The sequence below is a fragment of the Prionailurus viverrinus genome, chromosome E1, assembly GCF_022837055.1.
Source record: "Prionailurus viverrinus isolate Anna chromosome E1, UM_Priviv_1.0, whole genome shotgun sequence".
In the NCBI taxonomy this organism is placed as follows: Eukaryota; Metazoa; Chordata; class Mammalia; order Carnivora; family Felidae; genus Prionailurus; species Prionailurus viverrinus.
The window spans coordinates 18710146-18734815 of record NC_062574.1 but is presented as its reverse complement, the minus strand read 5'-3'; the positions used below and the strand labels follow the sequence as shown (position 1 = coordinate 18734815).

Below are 24670 nucleotides of genomic sequence, written 5' to 3'. Positions count from 1 at the left end.
CTGCTCAGCCTGGTGGAGGTAGGTATTAAAGTAGTTGTCATCCTTGTACAGAGGAGAAAGCCCCCACGGAGGGGTTAAGACATTAGGGGTGCCTGGGTGGCTCCGGCAATTGAGCATCTGAGTCTTGATTTGGGTTCAGGCCATGATCTCTCTGTTCGTGGGATCGAGCCCCCCGTTGGGCTCCTCGCTGACAGTGAGGGTCCTGCTTGGGATTCTCCCTCTCCCTCTGCCCCTCTCCCACTCGTTTTCTCTCTCTCACCCTCAAAAGAAATAATCTTTCAAAAAAAAAAAAATTGCACGAAGTCCCACGGGAGGTGACAGAGCCGGTTCTCAAGTATGATTTCAAGTCCCGCGTTGTGCTCAGAACCCCTGACTGGGCACCAGGTTTGAAAGGGTCTCAGTGGTTCCTGCCCACCCCTTGTCCCCCACCACCCTCAGGTTAGTCTAAAGAAGGCTGAGGCCGAAGAAGGGAGATGGGGTTTGGTCTTTGGCCTCCTGTCTGCCTCCACGACCTCCAGGCTGCCTTTCCCACAGCCAAGTGGGTCACAGTAAGGATGCAGGCCTGGTGGCCCTTCCTCGGACCTCACGATGGGGCCCTGCCCAGTTGAGAGCAGAGTGACCCGCCGCCAGGGTCTCCTTGACAAACCGTGTTTTACTCTCAGGCTCGACAACCAGCCAAAAGCAGACGTGTTGGAGGATCGTGAAGGGGAGGTGAGTGCGGGTGACGCGCAGCCCGGAGATGGTCCCTTCTCTCTCCCCTCCTCCTCGTCTCTGCGCACCTAGGGGTGTGGGGAGCGCGTGGGCGCCGGGCCCTGGGAAGGGCCCCGTCAGGAGCCCGCTGCAGCAGGTGCACAGCCTAAAAGAGTGATGAGCGCAGACCTTCTTTGTTTTGTTTTGTTTGAGGTTAAAGTAAGCCCTTCATCCCCATGATTCCCACCCCTAGCCCGGAGGCCTGGGGCCCAGCCTGGGAGACTCTAGTTCAGTGAGTCTGGCTTGGGGCCAGGCATCTCCACGATGTCAAAGCCCTCCAAGTGATTCTGATTGGAGCCAGGGCCGAGAAACCACCGTCTACATCCTTGAGCCAAAGTGTCAACCGAGCCGGGCTCCCAGCAACGCACTGGGGTTTAGACCGATTTATTTCTGCCCGGAGGACAGTCAGAAACTCTGTTTAAACAAAGAAATGCCCAGAAAGGATAAATGGGGGTGGACTCATCTATGCCAGCGGACGCTAATTTGCTTTCCTAGCGGTTAGATGTCATTCATCAGTCGATCTTGGAGATTCGCGAGAAGGGCCTCGGGGCCCACCTGGGCCAGGTGCCACAGCTTGTGGATGAGGACATCCACAGGGCCAAGTGACCTGCCCCCTGGCCACAGCAAGCCGGAGCAGAGCTGCGGCTAGAGCCCCTGCCTCTTTCTTCCCTTACCTGGTTGGGGCTCTGGGCAGGGCGAGTTGGCTGAGCCCAGCTCTGCTGGCCCTCCCTATCCCTTCCCCCTCCTTCCAGGCCGAGGAGACAGAGGCCGGCAAGTCAGAGGCCGAGGACGACGAGGACGAGGTGGACGACTTGCCGAGCTCCCGCCGGCCCTGGCGGGGCCCCATCTCTCGCAAGGCCAGCCAGACTAGCGTGTACCTGCAGGAGTGGGACATCCCCTTTGAGCAGGTGGAGCTGGGCGAGCCCATCGGGCAGGGCCGCTGGGGCCGCGTGCACCGAGGCCGCTGGCACGGCGAGGTGGCCATCCGCCTGCTGGAGATGGACGGCCACAACCAGGACCACCTGAAGCTGTTCAAGAAAGAGGTGATGAACTACCGGCAGACGCGGCATGAGAACGTGGTGCTCTTCATGGGGGCCTGCATGAACCCACCCCATCTGGCCATCATCACCAGGTAACCTCGCCCCGGGGCCCTGTTATTTGTGTGGCGGTCTTAATGTGGAGAGGTACAACAGGGAAAACCAAAACGGGGTCTGATTTCCCCACCACATAACCCCATTGACATTAAAAAACAAAAGAAACAAAATGATGCCTAAGGACAGAGAATATCAGGTGTTCCAGAAAGGTACAAGATGAAAGCTAGTCTCCTCCCACCCCGCCTGGGTGCTTCTCCCCGAAGGTGGATATACTGTAAACAGATGCTTATCACGCCTTCTGTTAAAATAAAGAAATTTGTATACACTCAGGTTTTTCAAGTATCCATTCCTTTGTAAAGATAGCACAGGTCCGGGGCGCCTGGGTGGCTCAGTCAGTTAATCCTCTGACTTCGGCTCAGGTCATGATCTCACGGTTCGTGGGTTCGAACCCCATGTCGGGGCTCTGTGCCGACAGCTCAGAGCCTGGAGCCTGCTTCGGATTCTGTGTCTCCCTCTCTGCTCCTCTCCCGCCTGTGCCCTCTCTCTAAATAAATAAATATTAAAAAAAAAAAAACAACAAAACAGGTCCCACTGGTTCGCACCTGCTTTCTCCACTTGAGTGCAATCTTTAATGCTCACCCCACATTCCTGGCACATAGTTGAACCCAGTGGTGTGCTCGTAAACATTGAACCTTCGATTCCTGGGTGGTGGGGAAGGAAGCCCTTGTTTGTGCATGGGTCAATTCCTGTGGTGCAAATACTCTCCCCACAGCTGATTTCAAGCTGCCACCATGACTTCACTGAAAGCGGGCTGGGCTCTGACGGATCCCTGGTTACCCCCAGTATATTCAGCCCGCCCTCTTTTGCTGGGCACTTTGCCGTAATGAACATCTTTGTTTCCGTATGTTGGTGAACTTCTGTGAGTACTTGTGCTGGGCGAGAGTGTACGAATGTGGTGGTCTGATGGGCATTGTCTGTTTCCATCCCAGAAAGTGCTCACCCGTCCCCCCCAGCCTTTGGTGCATGACTGTCCATTCCCCCAGCACTGAGCGTGGGAGGCTGAAACCTTTTGACATTCAAACAGTTGTTGTTGGGTGTTTACTTTTTTTTTTTTTTACATTTATTCATTTTTTCATTTTACATTTACATTTCATTTTTCATTTTACATTTATTCATTTATTCATTTTACAAGCTGGCGAGGGGCAGAGAGAGAGGGAGACAGAATCCGAAGCAGGTTCCCATTTCTGAGCTGTCAGCACAGAGCCCAGCGCGGGGCTCGAACCCACAAACCATGGGGTCATGACCTGAGCTAAAGTCGGATGCTTAACTGACTGGGCCACCCCGGCGCCCCGGGCATTTACTTTTAAAATCAGGAACTGCAAGGGGCACCTGGGTGGTTAGGCACCCAGTTCTTGAGATTTCAGCTCAGGTCTTGATCCTCAGGGTCGTGAGTTCAGGTCCCACATTGGGCTCTGGGTGTGAAGCCTATAAATGAATGAATAAATGAATAAATATATATAAATATATAAGTAAATGTATAAATATTAAAAAATAATAAAAATAAGTGAAAGATAAAAAACCAGAAACGGTAACGAGAGGTTAGTGAAGGCATTTTGGAATATATACATGGAGGTTTCAAGAAGAAACTAGAAATCACTCTAATCCTATCAACCAAGAGCCCACTCATTAACATTCTGATGATGTCCCCTGTAGCCAGACCCGGTGCTTTGAAAGAACCTTCAGCACCATCCCTCCATTCACCCCATCCGTCTCTCTTCACCCCTGCCACGCCATGAGAATCTGAGTCTGCTTAAAGGGACTACACATAACAAAACATCCATTACCAGATTATGCTGAGGGCGTTAGAACACAGACGAGGAACCGTCAGTCACTATCCCAGACCCCTCAGCCGGTTCTCCAAGTCTCCGAGGCTCTAAGAATCCTATCTCCTTGGAGAAGTTTCCTAAAACTAGCTTCTTCATGAGATGCCTTAACTGAACTTTTCCCAGGAACAGGGGAGTGAGCTCTACATTCTCTCCGGGTCCTTGCTCAGCCCAGGTTTTAGGAGTCAATGCAGGAGGAGGCCTGAAAATGTGAGCCCATTTTCCAATAATCACTCTGACACCCCTGATGATGCCACCCTCCTCCTGCACACTCCTATATGGTAATTTATTACCATTTTATGGTAATAAAATGTCTGTGATCAGAAAACAGCAAAAAGATTGTGCGCATCATCATGGAGAGCCCCAAATGTCATCCAGTTGTAGTCCTAAAAAGCCAGATTCTTCCCTGAGTTTGAGGGGGCACGTTCCCGCCTTGAATCCCCCGAGGCTGGGCTGCTCTCTGGGTTGCCACGAGCCTTGGTGCACTGGGTTTCCTGTTCTGGGGTGGGCAGGCCCTGGGCCTCGGGAAACAAGGTGCATGTGTGTGTGATTTTGCACGCTCAGGCCTGGCCAGGAAGGAATGGACGTCAGGCTTGGGTAAGAGCAAGGATCCCGGTGCTCACCAGTCCAGGGGATGGAGAGGGTCCTCCAGAGGCTGGGGGCACCACTCTGGCCGCAAGGGCTGGGTCGAGCTGCGCTGGCCCCACACCTCTGTCTGACCCCACCACTCTCCACAGCTTCTGCAAAGGACGGACATTGCACTCATTTGTGAGGGACCCCAAGACGTCTCTGGACATCAACAAGACCAGACAGATTGCTCAGGAGATCATCAAGGTAAAGGATGAGCCGGCTGGTCCCGGGGTTCCTGGCCTTCCTCCTGCTCCGTCTCTTCCTGTAGCTGGAGCACCTCAAGGGTGGGCCCCCGTCTCCTTCCCTCTGTCCGTGTCTCATCCACTCAGAGCCAGGAGCTAGACGCCCAGTCTGTGATGACGGATGAATTGGAGCACGGCAGGCTTTAAGGGTTTGAATCCTGGTCGCACCAGCTGTGTGACTTTGGGCGGGTCATTGAGTCTCTCTGAGCCTTGACTTCCTCTTCAGTAAGCCAGTAAGATGGGGCTTCCAATATAGCCTCCCCCGTTGGATTAGTGCTGGAGCAGAATGGAATAATCCCCTGAGGGCCCACTGGGCACAGGGCATGGCGCTTGGTGAGCACCTTTGAACTGATTGAGGGCGGTGTGAAAGCACCCACGCTTTTCTGCCTTCAGGTTTCCAAATCCAAGTTTCGTGAGGACCGGCCCTCAGGCAGCCTGCCTGCCTGCCTTCCTGTCTTCCTGCCTGCCTCCCTCCCTCCCTCCCCTCCCTCCCTCCCTCTCTCTTGGCCTGTCTTTCTGTCTGTCTTTCTCTCTCTTCCTCCTTCCCTCCCTCCCACCCTCCCACCCTCCCTTCCTTGTTTTGTTTATTAAGTTTTTTGTTTATTGGTGGCTTTAAATTCTATTTATTTATTTATTTATTTATTTATTTAGAGTAATTAAACACAAATGAAAGAAAAGCTTATTGATAAGTTGCTTCATTCAGCAACCTAGCAGGCTTGGATAAAAGCCAGATTGCTGCTGGGGAGGAGCTCCTCTTTTCTTGTTTTTGTTGAAAAGCTTGCTCTCAGGACCCCCCTGCAGCTCCCTGTCTCCCGCCTCCGCTCCCACCTTTCCTTTTTCTCCCTCCCTCCCTCCCTCCTGCCATCCACCGTGCATGTGTGCATGCGTGCGTGTCTTTAGCAAGGAAGAGACACAAGTCACCAGTGACTTCTATGCGCACATCAAGATTTCCACGTGACATGACATGTCCATGTGGCTAAATTAATGAATTAAATTTCAAAGCCTCTCCGTTAAAACCCCACATTTACGCCTTCGTTTGCAGCATGTCTCCTCTTGGAGGAGGTGGAGGGAGCCGCTGGGTGTTACACCTACTTCATGTTGTCCCCCGACTTGCTGGGCCCTGCTCCCCACTGTCTCCCCTGCTCCCCACTGTCCCCCCTGCTCCCCACTGTCTCCCCTGCTCCCCACTGTCTCCCCTGCTCTGCCTCCCTCCCCTGCACCAAACTGTTTTTCTCTCCTTACGCTCCATACTCTGGGGCGTCTGTATGGTTGCTGACCAGCTGAGGTCAGATGAAGGAGCCATCTGGAAGATTCTAGGCGCAGACGAAAGAAGCTACTCAAAGATTTTGGAGCCATAGAGCCGGAAGCCGCCTCTCTGCTGGCTCGTTGGGTTTTCCACCTGCTGAAACGCTGTCCTCTCTAAGCCACTTTCTTTTGTTCTCATCTTTGGCGTCTTGAGGTTCAAAATAGAGAACAGGGTCCTGACCTTTGGCTAGGTTTGTGATTGGGGAGCTACTCTGGAGACCCTGAGATAGCGTGAGAAGGGAGGGGATTTGTGCTCCAGACCTGAGCATTTATTTTTTATTTTATTTGAAAAAAAATTTTTTAATGTTTATTTATTTTTGAGAGAGTGTGCGAGTGGGGGAGAGGCAGAGAGAGAAGGAGACACAGAATCCGAAGCAGGCTCCAGGTTCCGAGCTGTCCGCACAGAGCCCGACACGGGGCTCGAACCCACAAACCACGAGATCGTGACCTGAGCCAAAGTTGGACGCTTAACTGACTGAGCCACCCGGATGCCCTGTAGACCTGGGCACTTAAATCTCATCTCTTGAAGCTGGCCTTCGAGCCCATGGCACCTCTTCTGTACACAAGGCTCAGAGTGGCACAGCCACTCGTCCTCGGTCATGTAGCTGGTCCCTGTTTGGCCCCGGGTGGTGTCTTTGGTCCCTGAGGAAGGCTTGTGCCTTGGTTGGGTTTGGGAAATGGGCAGATAGTCTAGGAATGACCCTCTTGCGTTCAGGATGGACTTTGGGGAAGGAGCAAGTCAGTCTTTCCCGGGGCTTTCTGCTTGCACAGCGTGGGTGAGAGCTCTCCTATAAGCCTTGGGAGGCGGTGGGGGGGGTGCTACCACAGACCCCACGCCCTCCCCATCTCCGGCCTCGTGTAAATTCTTCTCTGATGCTCTCCAGACCCCCTCAGACCGAGCTCTGGCCTCAGCTGGCTTCTGTATCGCGGCTCGTTCTTTCTGTTCCCTAAACGTGGTCTGTTTACTTTTCCGTTTCCCACCCCAAGTAGCTTTAAAGCCAGAAGGACTCTCGTAATGTGGGAGGCGTCCTCCACGTGGGCGGTTGGGAGGTGGCCTTACGTGCGCCTCTTTCTGAGCTGGCGGGATGGCCACTTCAGCGGTGGCAGCTGCCCCCGTTCTGGAGGGCATCGGGGGAGTAGGCGGGAGTCCTGAGTTTCGTGTCAGAAGACAGTTGGACCTTGGGTGAGAGCGTGCCTGCGTCAGGTGGCCTGTGTCCCATACAGACACTGGGACCACCTGAATTTGGGGGCCCCCTCTCTGGGAATTCATCTCTTGCCTAGCTTACGGGTAGAGGCCAGTTGGTGTGAAGCCTGATAGAGACCCTATAGATCACCCGATTGCTGTATGACTTAACGTGGGGGATATCACGGCTCTTTATACACTTCCTGACCCCCCAGCTCCCCACCCGCCACCTTCTCCACACCTTAGCTAAGCATACAGTGCCCGTTGGACAGCACAGTGCCATGGACTAGCCTGAACCAGGCCTCAGCAATGCTGCTTAACTGCTGTGTGGCCTGGGGCAAGTGACTTCCCCTCTCTGAGGCTCAGTTTCCTCATCTGTAAAATGGAGATAATTCGACCGCATAGGATTTTGAAGATCCCATGCAGGGACGTGGGGAGGGTGTCCAGCTCACTGCCCAGCCCAGGTGGGCAGCCCAAGGTGAATCCTTGTCACTCGTCTTCCCGCCCCGCCGACGTGAGGCTCGCTGTTTTCCAGGGCATGGGATATCTACATGCCAAGGGCATTGTGCACAAAGATCTCAAATCCAAGAACGTCTTCTATGACAACGGCAAAGTGGTCATCACAGACTTCGGGCTGTTTGGGATCTCGGGCGTGGTCCGAGAGGGACGGTGAGTTGGCCTTGGGCGTCTGGACGGAACGAGGAGGAACTGGGTGGTGCCGGCCAGGCTCCGAGGTGCAGCTGAGGTCTGGGCACTTGCTATCTGTTGCTGAGGAGCTGCCCTCCCTACAGGAAAGGCCAGGTTCTATCCTTAGGGTTCTGGTCCCGAGTCAGGCACGGGTGACGTTTGGGTCCCTCATACGTGGCGCTTCATTCTCAGGCTGACCCCATGGAGGCTGGGTCCCCTTGCTCACACGTAACCTATTTGCTCACTGACTTGGACAGGGGACGAGGGTTCACGTCCCCAGTACGAGGAAGAGCATCAGGTTTTATTTCCCCAAATCTTGAAAGGTGGGGGTGGGGAGAAAGGCTCTTCTCGAGAACCTGGGGGACCTCCAGGAGGGAGAGTGGCAGTCAGGCTGGAGATCGAGCCCCAGGCCAGGTTGTAAGATACACAGGCAGACTGATTTCCTTTCTTGTAGACACTCCACTCTCCCAGGCTGGAGAATCAATCAGCTCCCTGCTAATACCTGCTTTCCTAGAAAAACCGGGTTATCCCTCTTCTGTAACGTCCCCCCAAAGCACCGGTGCCTTGGCCAAGTGCAGGATCAGTGTGCTGTTTTCGGGGCCACGCATGGGTGGGGTGCTGGCCCTGGGGCACCCGTGTGCCGGGCTGCCTCTTTGCTGCTGGCTGAAAGGCTCCCATGCCCTCGTTCTGGCTTCTTGGCCTCCAGGCGTGAGAACCAGCTGAAGCTGTCACATGACTGGCTGTGCTACTTGGCCCCGGAGATTGTCCGCGAGATGACCCCCGGGAAGGACGAGGACCAGCTGCCGTTCTCCAAAGCTGCTGACGTCTATGCATTTGGGTGAGGAGGACCCACGCGTCCCCCTCTTTTGGGGCTCTGAGGCCAAGAGTGACCGAAAGAAAGGGCACGGCTGACCTTGGGGGCAGGGAGGGGGTGATGTCATGCTTCAAGTCCTGATTCTGCCGCTTGTTGGCTAAGGAACCACATCCTTGACCTTCTCTTTCCCCAGCTGTAAAATGGGAAGGATAATGGTACCTCCTCTAAGGTTTCATGAGGACTAAGGTCATTTCTGGGTGTCTGTCTCACCCAGTGCCCTGTGGAGATGCTGACCAGAGCTAAGAATTGTTCCCTCTGGGAGAACCAGGGGGTCCTGCCAGCCGGCCTCTAGTGCCCCCATGAAGCTAACCAAGAGAAAAATAAAAATATAGACACATAACGTGAGCCAGATACAGAATTTTAAGTTTTCTCTTAGCCATGCTAAAAAAAAAAAAAAGAAAAATAGATAAAACCTGTTTTGATAATGTGTTTAGCTCAATATATCCAAAATATTATCATTTCAACACGTAATCAAAATTTAAAAATTAAGGGGGCGCCTGGGTGGCGCAGTCGGTTAAGCGCCCGACTTCAGCCAGGTCACGATCTCGCGGTCCGGGAGTTCGAGCCCCGCGTCGGGCTCTGGGCTGATGGCTCGGAGCCTGGAGCCTGTTTCCGATTCTGTGTCTCCCTCTCTCTCTGCCCCTCCCCCGTTCATGCTCTGTCTCTGTCCCAAAAATAAATAAACGTTGAAAAAAAAAATTTTTTTTTTTAAATTTAAAAATTAAGGAGCTATTTTACCCAACGAAGTTTCCAAACTTTGGAGAGTACTTTTTGCACCCGCAGCACATCTCGGGTCCACTCTCCACATTTCAGTTGCTCGATAGCCCCCCATGGCTAGTGGCCCCTGCACTAAACAGTGGGGGTCTAACGGAGAAGGTCAAGATGAGTCAGGAAAGGTGAGGGAGCTTGGAGAGGCTGAGTGAGGGCCTCACCCTGTCGTCTCTGGGTGTCCTTTCCTCTGAGGGTAGTTTCTTCCTCTCCTTACCTTGAACTCTTACTTCCTGAGCACCTGTGTGCGTGCCAGGCGCTGGGCTTGGCCTTTGTTACTCCTCAGCCAACCTTGGACGTAGGCATCAGCCCCACTGAGGCTAGACATTTGTACCAGGATATCTGTTCGGAGCCTGTGCAGCCTCAGACCTTCCATCACAACAGATGTGTAGGACCATGGGTCCCCTTGTGACTGGAAGGAGCTGCTGGGATGCTGTCATGATATCTCTGGGAGCCTGGTGGGTGGGGAAAGGTGGAGGAGGATCCCGGATGCTCTGGCTGGGTTCCTCGCACTGTGGCAGAAGGAACCCCCCCCCCCCGCCCCTTCCCCCGGGCATGAGCTGGGCCGAGCGGTTCAGGAGCTCACGCTGCATGGGTGGTCCCCACAGGACTGTTTGGTATGAACTTCAAGCAAGAGACTGGCCCTTTAAGAACCAAGCTGCAGAGGCCTTGATCTGGCAGATTGGAAGTGGAGAGGGAATGAAGCGCGTCCTGGCCTCCGTCAGCCTGGGGAAGGAAGTCACTGTGAGTAGCCCCCTGTTCTTAGAGAGGGACGGAGGGCTAGAGGGAGGGAGGCTGGGCACACAGCAGGTGTACCCTTCTTCATTTACTCACCTGAGAAAGGGGACCCACCGGGAGGCAGAAGTATGCTGGGCAGGCCTCTTTGTTGCTGGCTAAAAGGTCTGTGTCCTTTATTACCCAACTGTTTTTCTTTATACAAAACCATGGTCTTTAAAAAAAATAGTGGGTGGTGGCGGGGGAGGGGGGGTGGGAGGCATCTGGGTGGCTCAGTCAGTTAAGCATCAGACTTCAGCTCAGGTCAGGATCTCACGGTTCGTGGATTCGAGCCCCATGTCGGGCTCTGGGCTGACAGCTCGGAACCTGGAGCCTGCTTCGGATTCTGTGTCTCCCTCCCTCTCTGCCCCTCCCTGGCTTGCACTCTGTCTCCCTCTGTCGCTCAAAAATAAATGTTAAAAAAAAAAAGACTGGAAAGAAATAAAAATAAAGGTAATGCTTTTAACTGAATTGTGAGTTGAAAAGATAGTAAAACCCCATCTGTTACTTACATGAAAGAAGGTGATGGATGCACAGAGCACAAATGGATGGGGGGTTACCATGGTATCGGATCTTTCTCTAAAGTGTTCTTCTCAACTGTTAAAGAATAAATCGAAGTTTCCACAGCGTTTTGGGTTGCCAAATCAGGTGCTGATCTCGTGTTTCTGAATACCTCTAATGGTTTCTCTGCATTGCATTTTGTAAGTTTCCTCACCCTGGCATAGTGACACATAAAGGAACCCAGGGCTCAACGTTTTGAGCAGATAGGTGCCAGCCTGGATGTTAATAAGCTCCAGTAGGTATCTGGGTGGCATAACATTGGAGGACCACCTCATGCTGGTCTGGGTTGAGATCTAACTAGGCTGTGACCTTCTTGTTGAAGTCCTGGACAGTGTTGGCAGAATCCCCATCTGCAAACTGGGACAGGCAGAGTGAGAAATGCAACCTAATCTTCCTTGAAGATCTTTAAAAAAAAAATTTTGTTTAATGTTTGTTTTTGAGAGAGAGGCAGAGACAGAGTGTGAGCAGGGGAGGGGCAGAGAGAGAGGGAGACACAGAATCTGAAGCAGGCTCCATCCAGGCTCTGAGCTGTCAGCACAGAGCCCGATGCGGGGCTCAAACCCACGGACCGTGGGATCATGACCTGAGCCGAAGTCGGGTGCTTAATTGATGGAGCCACCCAGGTGCCCCTTCTTTCAAGATCTTAACAGATCTTAGTATTTTCCTCCTTGGACCGGTAGCAAGTTGGTAGGGCATCTTTGGAATACTCGCTTGACATTGTGCTTGGTGTACTTTATTTCCTCAGGAGTACAGGCCATCTGGTTGAAGTGCAAACTATTTGTACAGGGACGCCCCTCCAAGAGTGACACCAAAATGGGGGCGCAGTTGGTTAAGCGTCCAACTTTGGCTCAGGTTATAATCTCACAGTTCGTGGGTTCAAACCCCCCGTCAGGCTGTGTGCTGACAGCTCGGATCCTGGAGGATTCTGTGTCTCCCTCCCTCCCTCCCTCCCTCCCTCCCTCCCTCCACCACCCCCCCCCCCCCCCCCGCCCCGTCTCTGTCTCTCTGCCCCTCCCCCACTCGCCCTCTGTTTCTTTCTCTCTCAAAAATAAATACACATTAAAAAAAAAAAAAAAAAAAGGAATGACACCAAAATGCTAATCTACAGCACAGACACCAGGCTCCTCTTTGGCCAACTGATACCACCTCGCTGGGGTGTCAGGCAAGGCGAGTGGGTGACGAGTGCCTCCCCGATGCTCTTGGCCAGCTCCTCGGGCAGAACCACATTTCCCATGACATGGCCTTGGACACCTTAGCAGGGTAGTGCTAGGAGGGGTCCGGGCTCCTGGCTGCTGGGTAGTTCAGAGCGCAGCTAAAGCAGCTACTACCCTACAGTCTTAAAAAAATTCTTTTAAGTTCTTTTTTTAAAAAATATTTATTTATTTGGAGGAGAGTGCAAGCAGGGGAGGGGCAGAGAGAGAGGGACAGAGAATCCGAAATGGGCTCTGCGCTGACAGGCTGACAGCAGCGATCCGGATGTGGGGCTTGAACTCACAAACCGCGAGATCATGACCTGAGCCCAAGTCGGATGCACAACCTACTGAACCACCCCGGTGCCCATCTCCCCCCAGTTTTTTTTAAATACATACCTTTAGCAAGATCAAGCTCCTAACACATAGCTAATTTTTTCTTAATCATGATCTTTTTTTCCACACGACCTTTTATTGTGCTTATTATTTTTTTTTAAATTTTTTTTTCAACGTTTTTTATTTATTTTTGGGACAGAGAGAGACAGAGCATGAACGGGGGAGGGGCAGAGAGAGAGGGAGACACAGAATCGGAAACAGGCTCCAGGCTCTGAGCCATCAGCCCAGAGCCTGACGCGGGGCTTGAACTCACGGACCGCGAGATCGTGACCTGGCTGAAGTCGGGCACTTAACCGACTGCGCCACCCAGGCGCCCCTGTGCTTATTATTTTTAAGTCACTGACAAATCCTTTTAAGTCTGTCTACCCTCCTGTCCCATGGCTTACGCCATAATGTACCTACTTCTCTGTTGTTGGACATTTAGGTTATTTCCAATTTCTAATAACTTTACAATAAAGTTATTAAGGACACTTTGTATAAGCCAGAGTATGCGTGCATGTATGTTTTATTGGAAAGAAAAAATAGCCTTAGTTGCCTTCTTAGCAACAATCACAATTATATTTCTACACACTTAGAGTCTTAGAGCAGAGTGGTGGGTGAGGGCCTGGAACAGAGTGCAGAGCCCATCAGAGGACTACAAGGGAGTCAGGATTCAATGCTGGCTACAAGTCAGAATCGTCTGGGAGCTTTTATTTATTTACTTTAATGTTTATTTATTTTGAGGGAGAGAGAGAGTACATGCACAGATGTGCACACATGTGCAGGGTAAGGGCAGAGAGAGGGAGAGAGAGAATCAGCCTCAGTTAGGCTCCATGCCCAGCGCTGAGCCTGCCACAGGGCTTGATCTCACGACTGTGAGATCATGACCTGAGCTGAAATCAAGAGTTGGGTGCTTAACCGACTGAGCCGGCGAGCTCTTAAAAATATCAGGTCTAGGGCCTCCACCGGACAGAAAGATTTAATTGGCCTGGGTTGGGGCTAAGATCATAATTAGTTGTTTTTATTTTTCATTTTTAAATAAAGCTCCTCCTAGTGCACAGCCAGAGTTGTGTTTTGGAAGGATTTCTAGCAGCGTGGGGTTATGTGACCTTTGAAGCTTCTTAAGAATCGATTAGGCACAGGGGGTGGGGAAATGGGGGCAGAGAGCAAACGTTCCAGCAGTCAGCTTCTGGCTCATGAAAGTTGACTTTCCTGTTTGATCTTTTCTTTTTTTTTTTTTTTAATACATTGCCATTGGAGGGTAGAGGGGTGTTGGTCAGTGGCAATAAAAAGTGATTTTTGACTCATAGTCAAAAGTAGTAAGTACCCTCGGAAGGGCACCTTATCTCGGTCCCTCCAGCCACACTACTGTAAGTTTATCACCAGGCACTACTTTCTGTGTTAAGGCAGCCATGGTGAGTTAATGTGCACAGGATGACATCAAAAGGCCAGAGGTTTCTTAATGAAAACCAGCAGTCCCTTTCCTCTGGTCACTCTCCAAAAGACTGACTTCTTGTTCCATCAGGTCTTCATTCCAGGACCCTCTGCCCCTTCTTCTCTGCTCAACTTGCATCGCTTTCTCTTTATGCTTTTCTCAGGACTAATTTTGTGTTGCCATGATTAAATCTTCCATCCTGTATCTATAGATAGAGGCTAAAAGTGAAAAGACAGTAAACAATGTGTGCACTATTATAATAGATTGTAATTGCTATTAGATACCAGTTAAGTAGTTCACGGGGATTACATTTTCTTCTTTGTGGGTCCAACTCTTTTCTTCCATTCTATCAGTTATTCAAAGGCTCACCACGATTTTGTTGGCTTCACGTGTGGACCATGGTTTTCTTGTGTGGTTTTATGTTTTTCCCATAGTTTCTAATGGCCTTTCTTTTCTTCCTCATTGAGAGAGGTAATAAACACCTTTACTGTATTCCTAAGGTCTTGCATCTCCTACACACTGCTTATGGAATGGAATTTGTTTCATTCTTTTCAGGGCCCACTGATTTCTTATAATTTGCATGATGGAATTTTAGGCCTACTGTAGTGTTGTCATTTTTTCATTTCTTTTCATTCATTCCTGGGTGAATACTAGAATTTCTTGTATCTCATGTCTTTCCATTTCTTTATTTGCACTCCAGCGAAATGAGAGTGAAACCTAAAGGATCTCCTTCCCAGTAGATGCATAAGAGAGAGAGTCTTTGAATCCGTACATGCCTAAACAAGTCCTTGCTTCACATTCACACCAGAGGTTCACAATAACCTTGCCTAAGAATGTGACATTTTTGCTCTGCTGTCTACTAAGTGTCCAGTGCATTGCTGAGCAATCTGATATTAATCTTAATTCTCAATCTTTTATAGATGCCCTGTTTTATTCTTTCTGGGAACCTCTTGGGATCTTCTCTTTATCCTTGTTATATTGAAATTTTATTAAAATATACCTTAGAATAAGTTTATTTCTTGGTTTGATTTTCTTTTTTCAGTTGGGTCCCTTCACTGAGCCTTTTCAGAGTAAGATTCCAATTTTCCCTTGAAAGTTGCTGGGAAATTTACTTTTATTATGTTTTTTTTTTCTTTTTTATATAGTTTCCTGCCCTATAGTTTCTTTGTTTTCTCTTGTGGAAACTCCCATTAGACAGAATTTGATCCTTGGTGAGCTTCTGTGTCTTTTACCTTCTTTCTTTTATTTTAGAGAGGGAGAGAGAGAGTACAAGTGGGAGAGAGGAGCAGAGAGAGGGAGAGAGAGGGAGACTCTTAAGCAGGCTGCACGTTCAGCGCAGAGGCTGACGTGAGTCTCGATCCCATGACCCTGGGATCATGACCTGAGCCAAAATCAAGAGTCGGACACTCACCCGACTGAGCCACCCAGGCGCTCCTCTTTGACCTTCTTGAATGTTTTCTATTCCCTACCTAAAATTGAGAACACAATCTGGGGAATTTCCTGGATTTTATCTTCCAGTACTCCTAATGTTTCATTTCAAAAGTTGTATTATTAATTTCAAGCACTCCCTTATTTTTGGTGTGTTTTTTTATTGCACCTTGTTCTTGTTTTATGGATAGAGTAGCTTCTACACACACACACACACACACACACACACACACACTCAGTTGAGAACAGAAGCCCGAGCTGCCTAAGTCAGTGAGCATTTCCTGCCTGGTCGTGTGTACAGGCCTGTTTTCTCACAGGGGCTCTGCTGAACTGAAAGGCTGCAGGGTGTGCTGTAGATGTGCAGATCCTGAGATAGGCAGCAAACTACCCATGTCAGAGGGCCTTCACTCTTAGGGGGTATTCGGGAAGGGTGCTGTGCTAACTCTCAAGTTCTGCCCTCTGTTTTATCCTGGTCGCTCCCAGCCTCCATTCCTAGAACGCTGCAGTCACTCCTGCCTCCATTGCGGTCCCACCCCACAATTATTCTGAGCGTCTTGTGTTTCTTCTGCTTTCCATTCGAAAAATCTACAACCCCGTTTCTTTCTTTCTTTTTTCTTTTTTTTTTTTTTTAAGTGTGTTTATGTGGAGACAGACCAAGACAGCATAAGTAGGGGAGGGGCCGTGGGGAGAGAGAGAATCCCAAGCAGGCCCTGCACGATCAGCACAGAGCCTGACGCAGGTCTCAAGCTCACGAAACCGTGAGAGCATGACCTGAGCCAAAACCAAGAGTCGGACACTTAACCGACTGAGCCACCCAGGTGCCCCTACAATCCCATTTCTGATCTCTTTCCTATTACCTGTTTATTCAGCTTTATTCCTGTTATTCCAGGACGGTCTAAGAAGAAAAGAGGGGAGACAAGCTCATGCCCTTTGTTTTCAACTAGAAGCATGAGCTCTTCTGAGATTCAATTATTTCCCTGAAATAACTACTCCAGAAATGGCCAGTCTTCTTACTATCGGCAGGATGTTCAGGGGACACGGACAGAAGGGGGGTTGCTGCTTGAGAGCATCAAAGGGGTCCTATGCCGCGTAGCCCAGCTGTGCCTTCCTCGCTCCCCGCCAGCTCTCATGCCACTAATGTCAGCTCTGCTTGCAGGAGATCCTGTCTGCCTGCTGGGCTTTCGACCTGCAGGAGAGGCCCAGCTTCACCCTGCTGATGGACATGCTGGAGAAACTGCCCAAGCTGAACCGGCGGCTCTCCCACCCCGGCCACTTCTGGAAGTCCGCTGAGTAAGTCCCCCCTCCGTGGGCCACACCCGCCAAGCAGGCCTTTTGCAGCCTGACCTGGTGTCTTAAAGGGCCCTGTCGGCTCTGTCTGCCTACGACTTTGATCTGGGGAATATACAGAGCAGATTCACCAGAGGCGACGAGTCCCCTTGTCCAAGTGATACTAGGGTCTTGTTTGTTTCAGAGACTCCTTTTGCGAGATGAGCGTCTCTGGTACTCTGTTGTGAAAACCCAGCATCGCTGTTATCAGAACAGGGCTGACACTGGGCCCAGGCTAGGCCTGGGGAAGATTCCACCATAGAAGGGGCCAGACAGGAAGCCAGAGCAGCGTGGGTGTTACAGCACCACCAAAATCGGCCAAGTGACTGTTATTAAAAGGGTGCAGACTCGAGACCGGTTTCTAGCCCCCAGATCAGCCACCTATTACGGGGACGGCATGGCCTGAGTTTGTGTGCTCCTCTGACGCGAGAAGTCCAGCTCCCTTCTGTTTAATCACACCGTCCTTTGTACCCCCTTTGGTACAGGGTGGTCTTTACTCCTCCATTCCGTCTCGTTCCCTTCGTGCTCTGCCCCTCTGGCCCTCTCTGCCAGAACACTCAGAAACGGACCTCTGCCCTGCTGCGAGCCCTTTGTGAGAATCCGGGAAAGTCCTTCCTTGTTCCGGGCCTCGGTCCACGGCTTTAGCAAGCGAGGGTTGGGCCAGAGCGACACTGGCCGACTTGTGAACGGGGACGGGCTTCTAGCGGAGGGAGCTGTGTTAGGCTTTGCAGGCCCCCAGGATTGGTAGCGCACCCAGCAGCAGTGTGAGGCCGTGACAGCACCATATACAGTCCCCGCCACAAGGACTCAGCTCTGCTGTCTGATGCAAGAGCAGCCCCAGCACCTACATCAGGGGATGGCTGTGCTCTAAGACAGCTTTATTTAGGGACGCTCACCCTTGAACTTCATGCAGCTTTCCCATATTGTGAAGTCTTCTTTTGATTCCCCCCCCCCCCCCAAACCCATTCAGAAAGGTAAAAACCATTCTTAGTTTATGGATTATACAGAAACGGGTTGGGCAGGCCCTATGTGACCAGACCCCTGAGTGACAGGAACAGTTTTAAACTTTTTGAAGGCCAAGGGCACTTCGTAAAAGTACGATCTCCCACCAAGTCCCCATTGATGATAACAGATAAAGTAGAGCTGCCCTTGTTAGTTGTGGGGCAGAAGCCTGTCCGCACCCCCAAGCGGCTCGTGGGGCACCTGCGGCCACGTCGCTGAGCCCCTGGAGAAGCTGCACCTGATCCCATGTCTGCTGCCCAGGTGTTTGGTGGCAGCTGTACTGTCCATGGTTCTAGAAAGGGCGGCCGGTAAATATTTTAGGCTTGTGGGTCATGTGGTCTCTCATATGTTCTTGGTTTTTCTGTTTTTGTTTTGGACAAAGCTTCAAAGTGGTCCACATCTTTTAGTGGCTGGATTTGGCATCAATATAGTTCGCCAGCCCCTCCCATCTGAAAACAAGCCAGACGGGGTCTCAAGCTGCAGGGGAGGGGAGGCCTGGCAGGGTCGCCCGACCTGCCAGAGGTTGCAGGCAGAAGTCCGTGAAGAAATGCGGTGAACTGCTGATTTAGGTCATTTGTAGGGACGGTCTAGAGGAATGACAGTTTAGGGCTGTGTCTGTTAGAATGACACAGTAGTTTCGATATTTTGCTCTTAAGATGAGTCAGACTCCATAACCTAATGTGACCATTAAAGGTGGTGTGGGTTGTAGCCAGCCTTTGCTGGGTACCTGCTACACACCTGGGGAGACTGAAGGCCAAGGCCAGGTTTCGTCCAGCAAGGAGTTTATAGTGTAATTGGATAAAGAAGGGAATGGTTATAACACGCTAAGGGCTGTGACAGAGAACAGCCTTTGTGGGAACACACGCAGGGGCCTCTCTGCCCACCCAGGGGGCTTGAGAAAGGGTCTCCAGAAGCGGGGGGGGGGGGGGGGGTGGGGTGGGGGGGGTCACTGGAACTGGGTTTTGAGCAGGAGCTCTCCTGGCAGAGGCCAAGAGACTGGGGTTCCCCTGGACTTGCAAAAAGTTCAAGGATCTGGTTTGTCAGACCTTGGGCGACTTGTTTAATGTCTTGGACGCTGGTTTTCTCAGCCACAGAAGAGAAGGCCGCAGCGGGTGGGTCTGGCATTCCGGAGATACTTCCAGATTCCCTAAAGACCACATAGCCCCACCTTCTCATTTCACAGGTGGGAAACGGGAGTCCCACATGGACGTTGTTCCGTGCCCAGAGCCATCCGTTTTAGCCCCTGGGAGGAAAGAATGCCAGCAGCCCCGCATGAGTCTCAGTCCAAGCTTCCCGCTCAGGATCTGTTCTTCAACACATTCAGTGTCTAATTCTCATCTTCTCTTTTCTTTTCCATCCGTCTTGCTGCTTTGTTTATTTTCGGGGGGTGGCGGATGCGCCGGCCCCTTCTGTCGTCCCTCCCCTCCCTGCCGTCCTGATTCCTGGGGCTCCTCCTCCACCCGTCTGCACCGGGTGCCCGACTCCCGTCACCCACTGGACTGCGCTGTTCCCACACTTGGCAAAATGGCCGCGGGGCCCCCCCAGGCGCTGGCGGAGCCGCTACTACGGGAAAGGACGTTACGGCCACCTGGACTTTAAGAACTCCTTTCCGGTTCTGGAGGAACAGTGTGTCTTTCTGCCTGTTTGCACCCTGCTTCCTGCTCTGTCTCTGTGTCCGGCTTCCCCATTTTTGTGTGTTTTGTTCGCATAAACCGAAGTGATACTCCTGTCGCTGAAATGGCCACTGGCAAGGGACCCGCAGGCCTGTGTGTCTCTCGCTGGGCCGAGAAGACCCACAGCATGTGGCAGGGCCTCCGTCTACCCACTGTGGCAGATGATGGCCCGTCCCTGGGTGGGAGCGATCTCAGATCAGTGGCCCAAGTCCAGGGTGCCCTCTGGCCAGAGCTTCAAAGAAGGGAAAGCAGTAAGCAAAAACAGTGAACTTTTAGGAAGTCACTTTGCATAGTCTGGGGCTGAGGGGCAGTGGGCCCATTGGCCAACCTCTGTCTAAACATTCTGTGACTGTCCCGGCGGAGCTCTGGACAGGTGCTTCGTGCCAGGTCCCTTCCAGGCTCTCTGGGCTGCCCAGCTGGGAATGGAGTGGGGATGCCTTTTTCCCCCTCTGCAGGGAAAGAGGGTCCCCTGCCCCCTGCCCTGGCCAGGCCTCTGCCGCTCCCCCTGCCCCTCTGTGGGCTCGGCCTCTGACTCGGTTCTCCCCTCTTCTCTTTCTTCCCGTAGGTTGTAGGCCTGGCTGCCTTGCATGCACTCGGGGCTTTCTTCCTCCTAATCGACCCGTGGCACCGTGACTTCTGCTCAAGCGCAAACTGAGATGCGGGCACTAACCCAGGGGATGCGATCTCTGCTGCTCCGAGCGTCTCTCCCGAGACTTCTTCTCTCGCTTTGTTTTTGAAACTGACCCCCACCCCTCTCCACGGCCTCTGTGTGCCTGAGTAACCGCTGCCCACGAGGATCCCCTAACAGAACTGCCTCCCGGATGGGACTTCATTGTCTAACTCTTCTTCTGTGGGGCGGCACTGTTTGTGTTTGGGTGGTGCTGTCTCCCTACTAACACCTCAGTGAGATTCGTGCCCCCCTGAGCACCTCGGCCTCCCGCCGGCTGTACTGCTCCCACAGCACAGCGGAGAGGTTTGGCTTGGCTGCTGAACCGCAGAGGTCTCGTCCAGCAAGGAGCGGGAGGATTTCAGAGCTGCCGAAGGCCAGGCCCCCCTGGAGGGCCGGGGGGGGGGGTGGTGGACACCAAAAGTCCTGTTGCCGTGAAAGACACTAGCCTGCCAGGGCTTTGTCCTCAGTGGCGCGCTTAGGAAAGTTGTCCTAAAACAAAGCGGGGGGTGGGGGAGGGCTGTCGCCAAGACGATTTCACTGATGAGAACGAAGCTTTTGCCCCCGGTCCCCACGATGTTAACTCCCTTTACATCCGCCCAGTGCGGACAGAAAGTACCAGACCCCAGGTCAGCGTTCATCAAGAGTGTGGCTGAGAGGCCACACGCACTTGCTGTGCCGCTTACCAAATTCACATTCCTGGGGTCCCTCCCACAACTGAGCCCAGGTCTCCGGAGGTGGGCCCTGAGAATCTGCATTTCAGCTTGCTTCCCACATGGTCTCTGATGCCTGGGGACCTTGTCCGAAAGGAGTGTGGGATGTCCCTCTCGGTACTTGGGGACAGGTTTCTCTCTCCTCCCGCTTGTGCTCGGAGCAGAGCTCTGCTGGGCTGCAGGTGAGAAAGTAGTTCGGACAAGGCCACGGCAGTGACTGGTGCTGAGGACTCGGAGACTAACGAGCCCACTGCCCCACCCCCACCCCGGGAGGGTGTGTGGCCAAGTCTTAGCACCCCGGCCACGTGTGGCCAGGAGCAGCTCAGCCGAGGCTGTTGGCATGCAGTCACTCTCGCTTCTTGCTGGGGCCGGGTCCTCCGCGGAGCTTCTGAGACTGACCTAGCTAACACCGCCCCACTTCTAATGGAGACCAGCGTGGCCGTAACCCTTCTTTTTGTTCCTCTTTGCAGCATTAACAGCAGCAAAGTTGTACCCCGGTTCGAAAGGTTTGGCTTGGGCGTCCTGGAGCCCAGTAATCCAAAGATGTAGCCAACTTGTGCACTTTTTCTGCCGATTTCTTTCTCTCTTAAACGCGGTCCTGAAACATCCCGACAACCGCCAACGACGAAAACAAAAACCCTCTCCGAGACATCGGTCCACCCTCCCAAGTGCCGCACACCAGGAACGCGACTCATCGATTCAGACCTTTCGTCCACGGAAACACCCGGGCTGGCCATGGAGCTGCACCTGCTGTTTGTCTTAAAGTGACATCACCAACAACCAGACCCACCCTGACAGGGAGCAAACGTTTACATATACGTCTCTGTGGAGTGAACTTGCTGTTTTACAACAGGTACTAAGAAAAAGTGCTCTGCAGAAGCGGGCTGGCACCACCTGCCAGGCTGGTGGAAGCGACCCCACCCCCCCCCTCCCCGGAGGCCCCTGTCGGCAGTGAGAAGGAAGAAAAGCACGGTGACTGTGGCTGTTCTCGGGGTAGGATGGGGACCACAAGGTTCGACCTGGACTCTGCTTTGGCCCTAAACCCCATCCGTGGGGAGTCTCCCTCTGTAGGGTTCTCCCCCGTCCTACCGGAAGGACACTGTCCCTTTTTCCTCCGGCAGAGGAAACCCTGGCTAGGAACCAAGCTGGATTATGAGGGTCGGGGGTTCCCAGCGAGCTGGGGTTCTCATTCGGCCCCAGGGATCCAGCCCCTACCTGCCAGAAAAGTAGAGACGGCTGAAACCCAAATAACATCTGGGCTGACCCAGTGGTTGGTAGCCAGGGTTTGTACGGCCTGTAGAGAGCTTTTCTTCCCGCGGCTTCCAGGAAGGCAGACGCTAAGGAGCTGGGACTCATCCGTGTCCCTGGCTCACATGTGAGCGAAGAGGCTAAGAGCGAAGGCCCAGCCCCACAGCTGTGGACACCATGAAGGCTTGATTGGTGAGAAGAAAGAAGGTAGGGGGAGAGAGAAGTGGCAGGCAGTAGGGTCCCTGAGCCCACCCTCCCAGCCACAGGGTGACCTGGCTCTTTGGGAGCCCGTCAGCAGTCATGCCAAGGTTCGGAACTGCCCACCTCTTCTCCCCCAGCCCTTTTCGAAGTCCTTGCCACTCCTGACTCTTCCACTGCCCGCGTCTGAGTTCTCGGCTGGGACGGGAGGCCCGTGCCCCCCACGCCTTTCATCTGGACCCACCCGGCCCCCAGTCTTCAGAGCCTTCCGTGAACCGAGTCCGGGCCACTTGCGTACATTTGCGCCAGAAGGAGGGGCTTGACTGGGGAAAGTCGGTGACGTGGGAGCATCCTGTCTGTCTTCGTCAGAAGCCGTCACCTAAAGAGAAAAGTTCCAAACGGGAGAGAAGCCTTCAGTGGACGTTACGCCATGTTAGGCCCCAAGCCAGAACTGACCAAGGGTGACGGGGGTGGAGACGTGGTTGGATTCAGACCCAGAACCTGTGTCCATGCTCTGAGCCAAGATGGGGAGGTGTGTGGGCCACCCATCCCTTTCGTTTAGACTCCCCCAGCAAAGCTCCCAATCTTCAGAGCCTTCCCTGGAGTCTGGCCACAATGCCCTGGGAAGTGGGCCGCGGCCTCGAAGTCGTAGGGCCACCTTCCTGTCTCTGGGTCAGATGCCCCCACCGGCCCGACCCACACTCGCTTGGAGAGCGCAGCTGTGCAGCCGGGCAAGGTATCCAGGCTCCCGCCCCCCATGAGCGCCCCAGACCCGAGCTCCTTTCCCTTCCTGGCCGGGGAAGACAGGAGCTGACACCCAGCTAGAGTCAGCCCCGGGTGGCTCTTTCCCTCCTCCATGAGACTGCTGGTCTCATCCTGTCATCCCTTGGCCTCCCCCGCCGTGGGCATCACGCCCACAGGTTGCAGTTCAAGAAGCTTTCGTCGAATACCTACGGTGTCTTATGCAAGTTTAGGGACCCGCGATGGGAGCTGTCACAGTCCCTGCCCTTAAGGAATTGACACTTTGCCAGGAACCCTGAAGGAGAGCTGAAGGCCTGGGGGATACCCCCTTCGTCTTCAGGGCCCTGGATGGCCCGCCAGCTCTTGGCCTAGCCTCTGTGCTGCCTGTCATTTAAAAAAAAAAAAAAAAAAAAACGTGGTCCCCTTCTCCTTCCGTCTCTTCAAGTGACTGTGAATTGAGGTTGGGAACACGTGCTTGCCCTCCTGTGTGCTCTCCCTGTCTGCCATGGAAACACACGAAGGACGGCAGATACTGTGAATTCAGCCCTCACGGCCAGCCGTGAAGGGGACGGAGAAGCTGGGAGGGCCTCCTTGGCGAGAGCTCTGGGGGCTGCGGAGTCCCCAGCGGGGTCTGAGAGTGGAGCCCAAGCTTTGGTCCTTCTTTACAGCGGGCCCCCAGTCCCCAATGTCCCCTCCCAAACCCTAGGGCCCATGTCCCCGCTGCCTTTATTCCCCCAAGCCGCAGTCCCTGGGTCTCCATCCAGCTCGAGATCCCGAATCCTAGCAAGCTCCCCGTTAGTTGAGGGCAGTGTAGCGATGTTGACCTCTCTCGCGTCACCAAATCCGCGCAGGGCGCTGGAATCCTGCCCCGTCGGTGGCCTTTCTTCTTGTGATCACAGGGGGCAGCTGTGCGCCCTGTAAGCCTGTATTGCCGTGGTTCTGTGTTGATTGGGGGGGGGGGGGGGAGGGGGGCGGGGTGGAAACACAAATGTGAAGCCATTTAGGGAGCTCGTACGATGCTGCAGTGTTAGCCAGGATTTCATCAGTGTGTGTAAAGCCAGCGTCTTCCGTGGCCCCAGGCACATGCCTGCTTTTTTTTGAATGTGATGTAAAATTTGTACAGTAAAAGTTTTTATATTTTCTATCAACCGCATTTGTCTTCCAGAAATGCTATTAATTTAAATTAAAACGGTTAGTATTCATGAACGTGCTGTTAGCAGTTTTTTGCCGCTGGCAAGAACACATCCTTTGTGCCAGGCCAAGCCTGGGTGTCTGGAGTTTGTGAATAAAATTGTACCAAGGTGTCTGGGGCTCGTGTCTACTTGGGTCAGCTCCAGATGAGTGCGAAGGGCTGCTCAGATGGATGGCGAGGGGGAATAGGAATGGGGGGGGGTCTGGGATGGTTGGACCCCCTCTGGGAGCCCCTTCCGGAGAAAGAAGTTACCCATGGACTTTGAAGACAGACGGAGTGGAGACAAAATGGCGTCAGAGCCCACGATGCCCAGAGGACAGTCATCCAGCCAGCAATAGACACAGCTCGTGACAGACCCAGAGCCGCTCAGTGTCTCCTGGGCTGAGGGTGCCTTGCCTCCTGGAAGCCATGCGGGGTGGGGAGCGGAGTGATCTCCTACCTGAATCTTATTTGTAGGAGCCTCTCTTGGCCGGTCATGGAGAGAGGTGCTTTGGAGGTTGGAGTAAGAACAGGCGGAGGAAAAAAGGAGCCAGCGTGAGGCGCCTGGGCGACTCAGTGGGTTGAGCGTCCGACTTCGGCTCAGGTCATGGTCTCGCGGTCTGTGAGTTCGAGCCCCGCGTCCATCTCTGTGCTGACATTTCGGTGCCTGGAGCCTGCTTTGGATTCTGTGACTCCCTCTCTGCCCCTCCCTTGCTCGTTCTCTCTCTCTCTCTCTCTCTCTCAAAAGTGAA

At 53.0% G+C, this 24670-nt stretch overlaps 1 protein-coding gene across 6 annotated transcripts in view; it reads left to right on the top strand.

The window, feature by feature from the left end:
• Positions 1 to 24051, top strand: part of KSR1 (kinase suppressor of ras 1) — a 163892-nt gene extending 139841 nt beyond the window's left edge. For 4 of the 6 annotated variants that reach the window (XM_047832103.1, XM_047832107.1, XM_047832105.1 and 1 more), the window contains 8 exons: positions 663 to 711; positions 1503 to 1882; positions 4465 to 4561; positions 7623 to 7756; positions 8481 to 8612; positions 10025 to 10160; positions 16336 to 16469; positions 21031 to 24051. In XM_047832103.1, the coding sequence (XP_047688059.1) occupies positions 663 to 711; positions 1503 to 1882; positions 4465 to 4561; positions 7623 to 7756; positions 8481 to 8612; positions 10025 to 10160; positions 16336 to 16469; positions 21031 to 21109 (1141 nt within the window). In that variant the 3' untranslated portion in view covers positions 21110 to 24051. The other 2 variants (XM_047832108.1, XM_047832104.1) reach the window with 2 other exon arrangements.
• The last annotated feature ends 619 nt before the right edge of the window (positions 24052 to 24670 follow it).